The sequence below is a fragment of the Elgaria multicarinata genome, chromosome 6, assembly GCF_023053635.1.
Source record: "Elgaria multicarinata webbii isolate HBS135686 ecotype San Diego chromosome 6, rElgMul1.1.pri, whole genome shotgun sequence".
Taxonomy (NCBI): domain Eukaryota; kingdom Metazoa; phylum Chordata; class Lepidosauria; order Squamata; family Anguidae; genus Elgaria; species Elgaria multicarinata.
Window position 1 is genome coordinate 108027081 of NC_086176.1, and position 14210 is coordinate 108041290.

At 43.4% G+C, this 14210-nt stretch overlaps 1 protein-coding gene across 3 annotated transcripts in view; it reads left to right on the plus strand.

Annotated features, from left to right (window-relative positions):
• Window positions 1-14210, plus strand: part of MYO5B (myosin VB) — a 339709-nt gene that overhangs the window by 99966 nt on the left and 225533 nt on the right. For 2 of the 3 annotated variants that reach the window (XM_063128253.1, XM_063128254.1), the window contains exon 2: window positions 3295-3405. In XM_063128253.1, the coding sequence (XP_062984323.1) occupies window positions 3295-3405 (111 nt within the window). Of the gene's footprint in view, window positions 1-3160; window positions 3406-14210 lie in introns of those variants that run through there. The other variant, XM_063128255.1, reaches the window with a different exon arrangement.

Consider the following 14210-nt stretch of genomic DNA (forward strand, 5'->3'; position numbering starts at 1 on the left):
CACCACATGAGGTAACCTGTGTGCTTCAATAACCAGTTTCTTTGATGTTTTGTTTTTAAATTTCTTCGCTGACGGTGTGCTTCACCACTGTGCTGAGCCAATGCTGGAGAGCTTATCTGAGGCCCAATGCTAAAATGAAAATTTCCAATCGCTCAAGGGTGAGGAGGAGATTGGAAAATGTAATATCTGAACTGGTCCTAATTCTCTTTATGAATCCCACCCCAATCTTCATCTTCCCCTTCCAACTCTACTGTTCTATGATCTTCTCCTCCAAAACAAGGGTGCTATTGGTCCATTACATGTGGATAAGTTACAGTAGTACTAGCCTGGATCAGGCCTATACTGTATGACCAAATCCTTATCTAGAGCTACTTCAGTTGACCCAGAAAGTATTCAGTGTGTTCAGAGGAGGGCAACCAGGATGATCAGGGGTCTGGAAACAAAGCCCTATGAAGAGAGACTGAAAGAACTGGGCATGTTTAGCCTGGAGAAGAGAAGATTGAGGGGAGAGATGATAGCACTCTTCAAATACTTAAAAGGTTGTCACACAGAGGAGGGCCCGGATCTCTTCTCAATCCTCCCAGTGTGCAGGACACGGAATAATGGATTCTAGTTACAGGAAGCCAGATTCCAGCTGGACATCAGGAAAAACTTCCTGACTGTTAGAGCAGTACGACAATGGAACCAATGACCTAGGGAGGTTGTGGGCTGTCCCACACTAGAGGCCTTCAAGAGGCAGCTGGACAACCATCTGTCAGGGATGCTTTAGGGTGGATTCCTGCATTGAGCAGGGGGTTGGACTCAATGGCCTTGTAGGCCCCTTCCAACTCTGCTATTCTATGATTCTATGATTTCAGACCTCATTTAATTGATTTTTCTAATGTTCTGACACTGCATGTAATCCCAGACAATGTTTTAAGCTACAGTGGATTGAAACCGTTGTCCACATAGGGTCAGCCATCTCTCCTCAACCACCAGGGCCAGAAACTTGTGTTCTGGGGTGGTGTTTTTATAACTGACCCAACTTTTTCCCAGAAATTGATGGCCAGCATTGGTTTCTGGCTCAGGAATCGTAGAAGGTAAACAGCCGAGTGCTGTGATTAAATGAACCTGCTGTGAGCAATAAATGTCAAGTTTCTTAAAGGCAATTTTTTCGATGGCAATTAAAAGTAGGAGCCCTGACAGCATCTGCAGAGCTGGGAGGTATTGAGAAGTACAGAATGAGGTGCAAAGCGCCATGGAGGCACGTTCACGTCCTTCCTCCACTCCCTTTTCTTTCCTCCCTGCCTTTTCACTAGCAAAACTGCTGCTCTCTGCAACATATTTGGATAGCTTCATTAACGTCAAAGGGTTCCTGCTGTTCCAGCTATTGTGCAACCCTAAAAATAATTACACATGATACATAGAAAGAAGCCATTGCCATAGAGCAGCAAAGTATTTTTCTTTCGATTTCACAGTTGCCATTTCGTTAACTCTTGAGGGGCATTTCTATGGCTCTACAATGCTACGTAGACGTGTTCAGAAGGGCTTCTTCTTCTATGGTGAGAAAGCCTCATTCCTGTGATCCCTGCGTCTTTGCTTTCAGGTTCTTTGCGTGGAATCTTTGTGTCTCTGTATGCCTGTTAAATTGTAGTTAAAAGAGGCTTGGGTCGGGAGGAGCCTCTAGTCCTAGATCAGGGATGGGGAACCTGCAACTGGACTACAACTCCAATCCTCCCTCACCATGGGTCATGCTGGCTGGAGCTGATGGGAGTTGGAGTCCAATAACGGCTAGACAGCCAAAGGTTCCCCACCCCTGCCCTAGATGAAGAATGTGCACGATCACATCCTGTAGAGTCATCCAGTCAATGGTTATTGGGTACAATGACGAAATGGAACGCCTAATCTCTAATAGCAACACCTTTGGTAGTTGTGTAGAGGAGGAGATTTTAGGAGGTTTGGCTTCTCATAAGAACATGAGAAGAGCCATGCTGGATCAAACCAAGGGTCCATGTAGTCCAGCACTCTGTTCACACAGTGGCCAACCAGCTGTCGAGCAGGGAATCACAAACAGGACAAGGGTGCTTCCAATTCACTTCAGAATCCAATATAAACTTCTCCTGTTAACCTTCAAAGCTTTTCACGGTCTAGCTCCTTCCTATCTCTCCTCTCTCATCTCACACTATTGCCCCACTCGTGCTCTTCGCTCCTCTGATGCCATGTTTCTCGCCTGCCCAAGGGCCTCTACTTCCCTTGCTCGGCTCCGTCCATTTTCTTCTGCTGCCCCTTACGCCTGGAACGCTCTTCCAGAACATTTGAGAACTACAAGTTCAATCGCAGCTTTTAAAGCTCAACTAAAAACTTTTCTTTTTCCTAAAGCTTTTAAAACTTGATGTTGTGCAGACTTTATACTGTTAGTTTTACCCTACCCTGTGCCTGCTTACCCTACCCTGTGCCTGTTTGCATTCTCTTCCCCTCCTTATTGTTTTACTATGATTTTATTAGATTGTAAGCCTATGCGGCAGAGTCTTGCTATTTACTGTTTTACTCTGTACAGCACCATGTACATTGATGGTGCTATATAAATAAATAAATAAATAAATAAATAATAATAATAATAATAATAATAATAATAATAATAACAACAACACCTTCCCACCCATGTTCCCCAACTAGTGTATATAGGTTATTACCTCTGATACTGGAGGTTGGACATAGCCAGCAAGACTAAGGTGCGAAAACTCAGAGCGGATTCACCACCCCATTGACATTGGAGCCACCACCCTCCACTGGTGGGCCGTTGTCTTTATGCCATGCATGTGGGTTGCCCATTGGCGTCTTGTTGGCCACCATTGGAAGCAGGTTGCTGGGCTAGATGAACCCCTGATCTGGGGCTTTCTTCAGTGCTGGCTCCAAGTTTTTGAGGGGCCTTGGTCAAGGCACCCGCTATGGCTGCTCTCCGTCAGTTAACTCTACCTTCTCACCGCCATGGTCTCCAGCTGCTATTGCTCTTCATCCTTTTTCTTACCATTGCTACTACTTGCTTACTTGACAGGCAGAGAGCCAGTGAGCAAGTAGGCTGCAGCATCTATTGCTCCACTTCTCACCACCACCACCACCGTTGGCTGGGCCAGAGCAAGAGAGGCAGGTGAACAAGCAGGTTGCAAGGGTGAAGAGGAGGAGCAACTCCAGGGGGCGCTTGTCAGTGGGGCCCTGCTGGGGCGTGGGCCCTTGGCTGGTGCCCATACATTCCTACCCATAACGCCACGATTGGTTTTCTTCATATTTACCTTGCTTTCTCTTTTTCCTACGCAGTATACGAGAGTTTGGATTCCTGACCTGGAGGAAGTCTGGAAATCAGCAGAAATCATCAAAGATTACAAAGAAGGGGATAAAACTCTACACCTGAAACTTGAAGATGAAACGGTATGCTACCCTGGTTATTTCTCCTCCCCATTTCCCTTCCTCTTCCTTAAAAGTTCTCTATTTCTGGTCTGCCTCTGTTCGAAGGAGTCCTGGCAAATGGCCAGGATACTTAGATTCAGATATGATAGACCCAAGTTCCACCTGTGGGTCTTGGGTATGTCATTGACTTTCATCTGTAGTGATGGGTGGGTTTTTTGTGGTAAAGGTGGGGAAGAATCAGTACCTACACTGGGGAGGAAGTAGCTTCTTTCTTGGTCAATCCGTATTTTCTAGTTCTGGGCCGAATTCTGCCCCCTATTTTGGGGAACTTTCTCTCTCCCTGTGAAAGAGGCATTGTTTTTTCTGCCTCTTTCACAGGGAGGGGGTAGAATTTGGAGAATTTTCTCCCTGGGGAGGGGAACAAGGTTTCCAAATACCTTTTTTAAGTGTAGCCAGTTGCTGAGAGGCCTTCTTCCTATTTTTTATTTTTTTTTAGTTTTTTAAACAAACACTTCCCTTTCCCCAGCATTTGGAGGAGCCCAGCTGTTCTCAGCGAATGCCTATTGGAGGCCATGTGACCTCTCCCTCTCCAATAAGCATTTGGGAAGAACTCCTGCGCTCCTGAAAATGCCGGTTTTTAAAAAAAAAATTGAAAGAAAGAAAGAAGACCCTTCAAAAACTGGCTACATTTAAAAATTGTGAACCACCCAGAGAGCTCCGGCTATTGGGCGGTATAGAAATGTAATTAATTAATAAATAAAATAAATAAATAAAAGGTATGTGGAAAACCTGCCCCCTTCCCCAAGGAGAAAATTCTCACCTCTCCCACTTTCACCAGAGTTTTCGTCCCCGCCCCCATGAAATGCCGAAATTGCAGTGGTCGAATTTTTTGGCACAACACTAGTGTTTTCTTCATTGCAACTTGATTTCTCCGTTTCCCTTTTTGTTCTCATGCATCAAAACATTTCCGAATTGTGTTTTACTTATTTATTATTTGTTTATTCGTTTGGCTGTTACTTTATTCTGTTGTGTTTTTTTAATCATTGTAAATCGTCCCAGCCGGGCAGCATAACCATCTAAATCAGTGGTTCCCAGGAGGTCCGTGAAACCCACCCAGGGTGTCAGTGGCACCATTCACATATTCACCATTCATTTCTGCAGTCCACTGATGACGAATTCCTACCAGAAGTAAACTATAACATCACTGAGCACGTAGGCGATTTAGCGACTAGCTTCAGAGATTACTTCCCTGCACTTAATCCTGAAAACTCATGGAGAAGGAATCCTTTTGAATGTGGTGATGTACAACTAACAACTCTATCTGCAGAAGAGCAAGATGCACTTGTTGATGGTTCACTGAAATCAAGTAGCAGCATTTCACTTGTTCATTTAAAATATCTATATCCTGTCTCTCTAGGTGGTTTATGTTGCTTAAAATCCCAGAATGCCACCAAAAAGATCTCAGCACAGTAAAGATATTTGAATTTCAATAGCAGAAATCCTAAATCCCTTTTTCCTCAGCCGCAAGGCCTAGAAATTCAGGCGTGTGTCATTGTTTTGGAATGGAAACTAAAAAGTTTAAGAATGTCTAATTCTATGACTGAATTGAAACATCACAGTAACATTGAATACATACATCTCAGACCAGTGGTTCCCAATTGGTGGTCCATGGACCCCAGGGGGTCCGCATAGCCCACCCAGGATGTCAGTGGCACCATTCACATATTCACCATTCATTTCTGGAGTCCACTGATGACGAATTCCTACCAGAAGTAAACTATAACATCACTGAGCACCTGCGTGATTTAGCGACTAGCTTCAGAGATTACTTCCCTGCACCTAATCCTGAAAACTCATGGATAAGGAGTCCTTTTGAATGTGATGATGTACAACTAACAACTCTATCTGCAGAAGAGCAAGATGCACTTGTTGATGGTTCATTGAAATCATTTTTCAAAGAATATAGACTGGACCAATTCTGGGTGAAGGTTTTTCCTGATTATAAGAAGTTAGGTGAAAAAGCACTGAAACATATAGTTCCCTTTTGTTCTACATAGCTTTGTGAACAAACATTTTCAACATTTTGTTATATAAAGAACAAGCATAGAAATCGGCTTGATGTTGATCCAGATTTCAGATTAATAGTAGGAAATATGGAACCGGATGTGGAAGGGATTGTTTGGGACAAAAAGAGGCATGATTTCTCCCATCACATTTAGGTTTAGTAGCGGCTAGAAAAGTCATAATTTGTTCAATTGTAAACTAGACGTTGGTAAAATTAAATTCGTCTTTATATTCCTAACTAAACCATCGTCATTTTTGCGTGGTAATATCACAAATATTACAATTTTTATGGTCTGTTTTTTTTAGTACACCTAAAATCCTCTGCTTATTAGAGACTACCCCTTATTTTCTCTAATAAATTGCTTCGTATAGGTAACTACCATAGAGGTAACATTTTTTTCAAAAGTAGGGGGTCCATGGCTTGGCATTTGAAAAACAAGGGGTCCGCAGTACTTAGCTAATTGGGAACCACTGATCTAAATAAATGAATGAATGTGAACCGCCCAGAGAGCTTCAACTATTGGGTGGTATAAAAATGTAATAAATAAATAAATAAATAAATAAATGAATGAATGAATGAATGAATGAATTTCATTTGAAGCCCCTTTATGCCCATCCTCAGCTTGAAAAAGCTCCCAGAGTGGCTTATATAAGACAAATAGGGAACAAGACCGGCCATACCATTCCCACAGGCTTACAATCTAAAAGACACAACACAAAATGAATGAGGTATGAGGAGGGAAGAGGAAAAGGAGCAGACTTTTGTAAACTGCCCAGAAAGCTTTGGCTATGGGGCATTATATAAATGTAATAAATAAATAAATAATAAATAAATCATTTCTTCAAGTCCCATAGAAGTTCTTACAATGATCAGCTGGAATAAAATCAGTACAGGGACAGGAGGAGGCAAATTGAGCTGGTCTCAGGAGTCTCTGCTTCCTATGCTCTCGCTCTGCTGCAGCCTGTTGAAATGGCTACTGCTAGGGGACAGTTCTTAATAGTCCAACTATTAAGTTCTTAATAGTCTAACTCTGACAGCATACGGTATGTCAGACAGTTTCCTCTCCTGAAACAGAAAGCAGTGTAGTAATGCAAGTTTAGATCTTTGGAGCTGAGATATGGCAAACCTAAAAGTGGTTGATAGCTGACGGACTGGTAGGAACATTTCGGAAGCTCTGGACAAACCCTCCCCCCTGCTTCCCCAAATGTTTCCTTCCATAGCAGCTGGAAAGGACTTGGTGCATTTACGACTGCTCACTAAGGACGTCGAAATGACAAGCACAGAATTGATTATGATGATGAGTTGCCGTTTTGTCTTGCAGCACCAGGGGCTAGTGAAGATATAATATGTTTTAACCCACTTGGACAGCATAATAGCAACGGAATATATATGTTTTTTTCTTTCATGAACAGCAGATCAGCTGTGTTACCAAACTAGTTAGCAGATGCAGCTTTTACTAAGTGAACATCTTCCAAATACATTGTGAATAATTCACAAGACCTGCCAAAAAAGTAGGGGGGGAAACCGTCAATACTGCTGGTGCCTGGTAAATTACCCAGTTATTAAAGGGGATGTTGGGCGTTAGGAGTGAGAGTGAATGTAGTACAGGGGTCGGCAACAAACAGCCTACAGGCTACATCAGCCCCCTGCTGCCCCATACCACGCTGTTGAATTTGGCAGCCATGAAACAATTTTTTAAAAAGAGAAAATGGTGCCTTTAGTGCTCCATAGCTACCGTGGAGAGCTAATAGGGTCAAATTTAGCTTATGTTTATGTTTTGAGTCAGGAGGCTAAAGAGGAGATGAGTTATTCATTTTAAACGGGGCCACACGATCCCGGGGTCATCCCATGAAGCTGATTAGTGGGAGATTCAGGACAAATAAAATGAAGCACTTCTCAACACAGTGCATAGTTAAGCTATGGAACTCACTACCACAAGATATAGTGCTGGCCACCAATTTGGATGGCTTTAAGAGGGGGCTTGTATAAATTGCTGGAGGAGAAGGCTATCATTGGCTACTAGTTCTGATGGTTAATTGCTACCTGCAGTATCCCAGGTAGTAAGCCTATATATACCAGTTGCTGGGTAACATGGGCATGAAGGTGCTGTTGTACCCATGTCTTACTTACGGATTCTTACTTCCAGACTAAGCATCTATTGTGAAATTGCACTGCCCCATATTATGTAATATTATGGGCATCTAGACTTATGTTTTCTTCCATTTGTAGTCTCCCCGTACTTTTCCACCAGCACTTTTCCACTGTCTTTCTTTTCATAGCTGAAAAAATCTGTTAAGGAAGAAAAGATGGAAGGGGGTGCACAACATATTTTGATTGTTAGCACTATGAGCACTCAGTCTGGAAGTACCCTGGGAGGGGACTTTTGAGGATTCTAACACAGTTCCCCCGATTCGCCTCAGAGGCTGTTTCGGAGCCCCCGAAACAGCCCCAATTCGACTCGGGGTGCTTTGGGGGTTGCCTGCCTCGCCTCAGTGCTGAAGCCAAGGTGAGATTCGGGGGCCCTGAAGCGACTCGGCCTTGCGAGTCCCTGGGTGCCGGCTGTACAGCTGGCACCTAGGAAAGCTGGTAGCAAGGCCGGCTGAGAGTCCATTGGACTCACCTCCCTCTCCCCACTCACTTGCTGCTGCATCAGCACCACCATTGCTGCTCATCGCTGCTGCCACCACCACATCACCGCTGCATTGCTGCATCGCTGCCACCATCGCTGCCATTGCATCGCCTGCCGTGACCAGGAAACACAGAGCTCCTGAGAACCAAGATATCGTGGGTCTCTGTTTAGTACCTCTATGGCCAACATAGTTTGTGGCCATAGAGGTACTAAACAGAGCCCCCTGATATCTTGAAATCACGCCTTGGTTCTCAGGAGTGCTGTGTTTCCTGGTTGTGGCAGGTGATGCGGCAATGTGGTGGCAGTGGTGGCGCAGCGAGCGGCGATGGTAGTGGCAATGCAGTGGCAGTAATGTGCAGCAGGTGAGTGTCGAGAGGGAGGTGAGTCCAATGGACTCATGGCCAGCCTTGGGCTGGGTTTCTCGTCCGCTTTGGAGCTCAGACCGCTCCAAAGCGGCCTGAGCCACCCTGAAGCTTTGCTACTGATCTGCTTTGGCTTCAGGGTGCCTCGGGCTGACCCGGAACCAACTCGGAACTGAGGCGAGGCAGGCTGAATCAGCCCGCCTCGCCCCGTTTTCAGGGATTCGACCCGAGGTGGTGCACAGCGCTAATTCTAAGTGGGCTGGTTGGTTTGCTTTACACAAGTCTAACCCTCTCGGATGCTGGAGATGATTGGTCATTTGTTGTGAGCTTAGACAGGCACCTGCTTGTGAGCTTAGACAGGCACCTTGCTCGTGATGGTTAGAAAGAAGATGCTGAACTTATACGGCCTGATTCTGCAAATCAATTCTTGCAGCCTTGTTTACCTAGTACCAGTAAACCGCGAGAGCAGGAAAGCGCTTTCTTCAGGTAACGACCTCAAGTGTTATGTTGCTTTGGAAGGATTGTACCAAAGTTTCCCAGACGATCAAAGAGCCTGAGGTTCAGGCACTTGGCAAAGAAACCTGTGATCTTTTCTGAAATAAGCTGTAGGTGTCTCTGCTTGGGTCCTGCTGTGTAGATCTCAGGTGGTGCTAATTGCATCCCTGGTGGCTAGCTGGCTTCTGCAGCGCACGTTAACAGCTGGGAGGGATGATAGTGGGATGGTGACTTTTGCAATTCCCAAGGGAGGGGTGAGCGGTTGGATAGATCTGGCTGAGTGGAAGGAGAGGATGCAGCTGTTCCTACTCTGAAAGCAGATAAAATAGAATTGATCTGGATGCTTTCGCCATTTAATTTCTGGGTTCTAAAGATTAAAAAAAAAAATTATAGCACAAAAAATTAAGGCTGTAGGAGAGGGAACATGGATGTATGTATTTGTCCCGGCATCCTTTTTTCTTTTTTGTTCTGTTTCACCAGTTTTTATAGTAAATTGGCCCTGTTTTTTTTTTATTGTCTAAGACAATGGTTCCCAATTAGCTAAGTACTGAGGACCCCTTGTTTTTCAAATGCAAAGCCATGGACCCCCTACTTTTGAAAAAAATGTTATCTCTATGGTAGTTACCTGTGCGAAGCAATTTTTTGGAGAAAATAAGGGGTAGTCTCTAATAAGCAGAGGGTTTTAGGTATACTAAAAAAAACAGACCATAAAAATTGTAATATTTGTGATATTACTACGCAAAAATGACGATGGTTTAGTTAGGAATATAAAGACGAATTTAATTTTACCAACGTCTAGTTTACAATTGAACAAATTATGACTTTTCTAGCCGCTACTAAACCTAAATGTGATGGGGAAAATCATGCCTCTTTTTGTCCTGAACAATCCTTTCCACATCCGGTTCAATATTTCCTACTTTTAATCTCTAATATGGATCAGCATCGAGCGAATTCTATGCTTGTTCTTCGTATAACAAAATGTCGAAAATGTTTGTTCTTAAAGATATGTGGAACAAAAGGGAACTAGATGTTTCAAAGCTTTTTCTCCTAACTTCTTATCATCAGGAAAAACCTTCACCCAGAATTGGTCCAGTCTATATTCTTTGAAAAATGATTTCAATGAACCATCAACAAGTGCATCTTGCTCTTCTGCAGATAGAGTTGTTAGTTGTACATCATCACATTCAAAAGGATTCCTTATCCATGAGTTTTCAGGATTAGGTGCAGGGAAGTAATCTCTGAAGCTAGTCGCTAAATCACGCAGGTGCTCAGTGATGTTATGTTTTACTTCTGGTAGGAATTCGTCATCAGTGGACTCCAGAAATGAATGGTGAATATGTGAATGGTGCCACTGACATCCTGGGTGGGCTATGTGGATCCCCTGGGGTCCATGGACCACCAATTGGGAACCACTGGTCTGAGATGTATGTATTCAATGTTTTTGTGATGTTTCAATTCAGTCATAGAATTAGACATTCTTAAACTTTTTAGTTTCCATTCCAAAACAATGACACACGCCTGAATTTCTAGGCCTTGCGGCTGAGGAAAAAAGGATTTAGGATTTCTGCTGTTGAAATCCAAATATCTTTACTGTGCTGAGATCTTTTTGGTGGCATTCTGGGATTTTAAGCAACATAAACCACCTAGAGAGACAGGATATAGATATTTTAAATGATCAAGTGAAATGCTGCTACTTGACAAGAAAAACAAAACAAGGAATACCAGCTTTCTTGTCCTTTCCAGATAATTTTACTTTATTTATTTTTATTTACAATATTTATACACCGCTCCCTACCTGAAGATTTCGGAGTTCTGAACAAATAGAATAAAAGAATAAAAATTTCATTTTAGAAGAACAAGATTCATCTGCTCCTCTCAGTGCCAGCTACTGTGCACATCACACAACATGCCCATGGGGGTGGCACACAGAGTGCAAATGGACTCTGCCAGCACTGGAAGAGGAGATGTTTCTCCAATGTTGGCCGAGTCTCCTATCTTCCACATCACTACTATTAACTCTGACTTTTATCAGAGAGATTGTTGGAAAGCCAGTATGGTGTAGTGGTTAGAATGTTGGACTGGGACTTGGGAGACCCAGGTTCTAGTCCCCACTCAGCCATGAAGCTCACTGGGTGACTTTGGGGCAATCACTGACTCTCAGCCCAACCTACCTTACACACTGTTGAGAGGATAAAATGGAGACTATATAGTCCTGGAGGAAGACTGTATAAGCCGCCTTGGGTCCCTGCAAGAGGAGAAAAAGTGGGATATAAATGTAATAATAAATAAAAAGAAGAGCTGGGATTCCCCAGTGTACTGCTTGCCTTCCAAGTGGGAGAGCAATGTACTGGAGAATCCCTTGCTGTTATCTCTGATCACAGATTGGAGATAACGGTTGGGATTTCTCCAGGACATCGGGCTTAGAGGCCAAGCCCTGCCCCATTAAGGAATCCGAAGAGGGTCTATGGGAAGGTGGTTGATGGTTGTCACTGTACTGGAGGCAAGATTCATACTAAAGATTGTGAGATAAGGATAAAGTGACAGAGGTACGTGAATGAATTGCGTCAAAGAGCAGTCACCATGTCACTTCAGAAGTAAGCCGATAAATGCAAAAATTTAAATTGGAGTCTATCCTCTGACATGGTGTATCACCATCTAACCAGGATTTTGACAATAAAATGTGTTATTCTTCCTAAATAAATAAATAAATAAATAAAATTTGTAAAAGGCTATATAAGCCCTTGGGGAAAGCTTAGCAGACAAGTCAGGAACTCTCATTAAGCTCCTTTTGTGCCTGAACTCCTTCTGAACATATTTTTGAGCAATGCCTCTATTGTATAAAATCATTGATTTTGTGAGTTTTGAATAGTTGCATTAATCTTCTGCTTCACGCTGTCAGATCTGGTGTATCTTTCTCCCATGATAGGGCTTAGCAATTTAACTCTTCCTTCAGAGAAGGCAAGACAAAATCTCTTAACTATCACATCTGCTCCGAAGGCTTGCTTTCTTGCCAGGAGCTCGCCATTCCATGGCTGAGCCTTGGGTGGAGTGTTATATCTCCGCTCATGATAATGCAAGGCATAGTTACTGCCAAACCACGCTTTGCCATTGTGGTTTTTCAGTGTGTTTGCACACTGTGGTTTACTGCTAAGCATGGTCCTTGGTAAACCTGGTGCGAATGTAACGATGAACCACGGATAGCTCTGAAAATGGAACACAGGTTTAATTTGAAAATGAGAAAGCTGGCGGAGGCCACGAGCCATTCCTGGTCTGCTAATCGTGGTTAATTAATGAATTAATTAATTACATTTTTATACCGCCCGATAGCCGAAGCTCTCTGGGCGGCTCACAAAAATTAAAACCGTAATAAAACAACCAAGAGGTTAAAAGCACAAATACAAAATACAGTATAAAAAGCACAACCAGGATAAAAACCACACAGTAAAATTGATATAAAATTAAAATACAGAGTTAAAACAGTAAAATTTAAATTTAAGTTAAAATTAAGTGTTAAAATACTGAGAGAATAAAAAGGTCTTCAGCTGGCGACGAAAGGAGTACAGTGTAAGAGCCAGGCAGACCTCTCTGGGGAGCTCATTCCAGAACCGGGGTGCCACAGCGGAGAAAGCCCTCCTCCTAGTAGCCACCTGCCTCACTTCCTTTGGCAGGGGCTCACAGAGAAGGGCCCCTGTAGATGATCTTAAGGTCCGGGCAGGTACATATGCGAGGAGGCGTTCCTTCAAATAACCTGGGCCCAAACCGTTTAGGGCTTTAAATGTCAATACCAGCACTTTGAATCGGGCCCGGACCTGGACTGGCAGCCAATGAAGTTGTAAAAGGACTGGCGTAATGTGATTAATAAATCAGGCAGCTAGTGTAAGCCTTACTACTGGCTTTAATAAGTAATGGTGGGTGGAAAGAGGAAAAGCATCTGTTTTTATCTTTCACAGGAAATATGTAGATAAATTACAGATGTATGGCAAGACTTTTCCTTGTTAAAACTATTCTTGGCCTATTTCTTTATACATCTTTACATCATAGAATCATAGAATAGTAGAATTGGAAGGGGCCTATAAGGCCATCGAGTCCAACCCCCTGCTCAATGCAGGAATCCACCCTAAAGCATCCCTGACAGATGGTTGACCAGCTGCCTCTTGAAGGCCTCTATTGTGGGGGAGTTTGAAATGAAGTGATCTTGTAGCAAAGGCTCAGGGAGCAAGAAGTTGACCAGTTGCTTCTGATCCTGGTCCCTCCAGCTCTAGTGGGTTCATAATCTCTGTAACGGTCATGTCACCATTCGCCTTTACCCTTTACTTTTTTTCAAGTATTCAGCCTTAACTCTGAGAGCCTACCTGGTGCACAGTTTGCCTGAACCTGCCAAATCTCCAAGAAGATAGAAAATAAAGGAGTGGACAAATAAAGACTCATCACATCTGCCTTACCCAACTCCCATCCTCATCTTCTCCCTCAATAATAGGGGAAGTCCTCTTTAAAACATATGAAGCGAACTCCATAGGGAATTGTTATGAGCCGCACAGTTGTGGCGTTTCTACCGTATGGGTGGCCATATGGTAAAGCTTTTTGGCTCCGTCTCAGCCGAACAGCCGTGTCTCCAAATTAGACTAAAGCAGCATGATATTTCCTCCTTTTATCTGTAAACACCTTTGTCATCTCCTCCAGGATGTTATTTCTGGTTTTTTTGTTGCTATTGTTGTTGTTTTAAAGTAGCGAGAGAAGGGAGCTGGCATCTCAGTTTAAACCAAGAGACTTCATATCACATTTACGACCTGCTTATGCTTCAGATTCATTTTTCGCTAACCTCTTGAAACCTCCAACAGCTAAGATCCTCTGGCAAAAGTAAAAACGGAGGCTGTGTGGCAGATGGAAGGAGTGGAAGGAAAGTCTCAGGATGTTTGGTTTAGGGCACCCTTTCTCAACCTGGTACCTTCTAGATGTGCTGGACTGCAAATCCAATATAAACTTCTCCTGTTGACCTTCAAAGCTTTTCACGGTCTAGCTCCTTCCTATCTCTCCTCTCTCATCTCACACTATTGCCCCGCTCGTGCTCTTCGCTCCTCTGATGCCATGCTTCTCGCCTGCCCAAGGGTCTCTACTTCCCTTGCTCGGCTTCGCCCATTTTCTTCTGCTGCCCCTTACGCCTGGAACGCTCTTCCAGAACATCTGAGATCCACAAGTTCAATCGCAGCTTTTAAAGCTCAGCTAAAAACTTTTCTTTTTCCTAAAGCTTTTACAACTTGATGCTGTTTGGACTTTA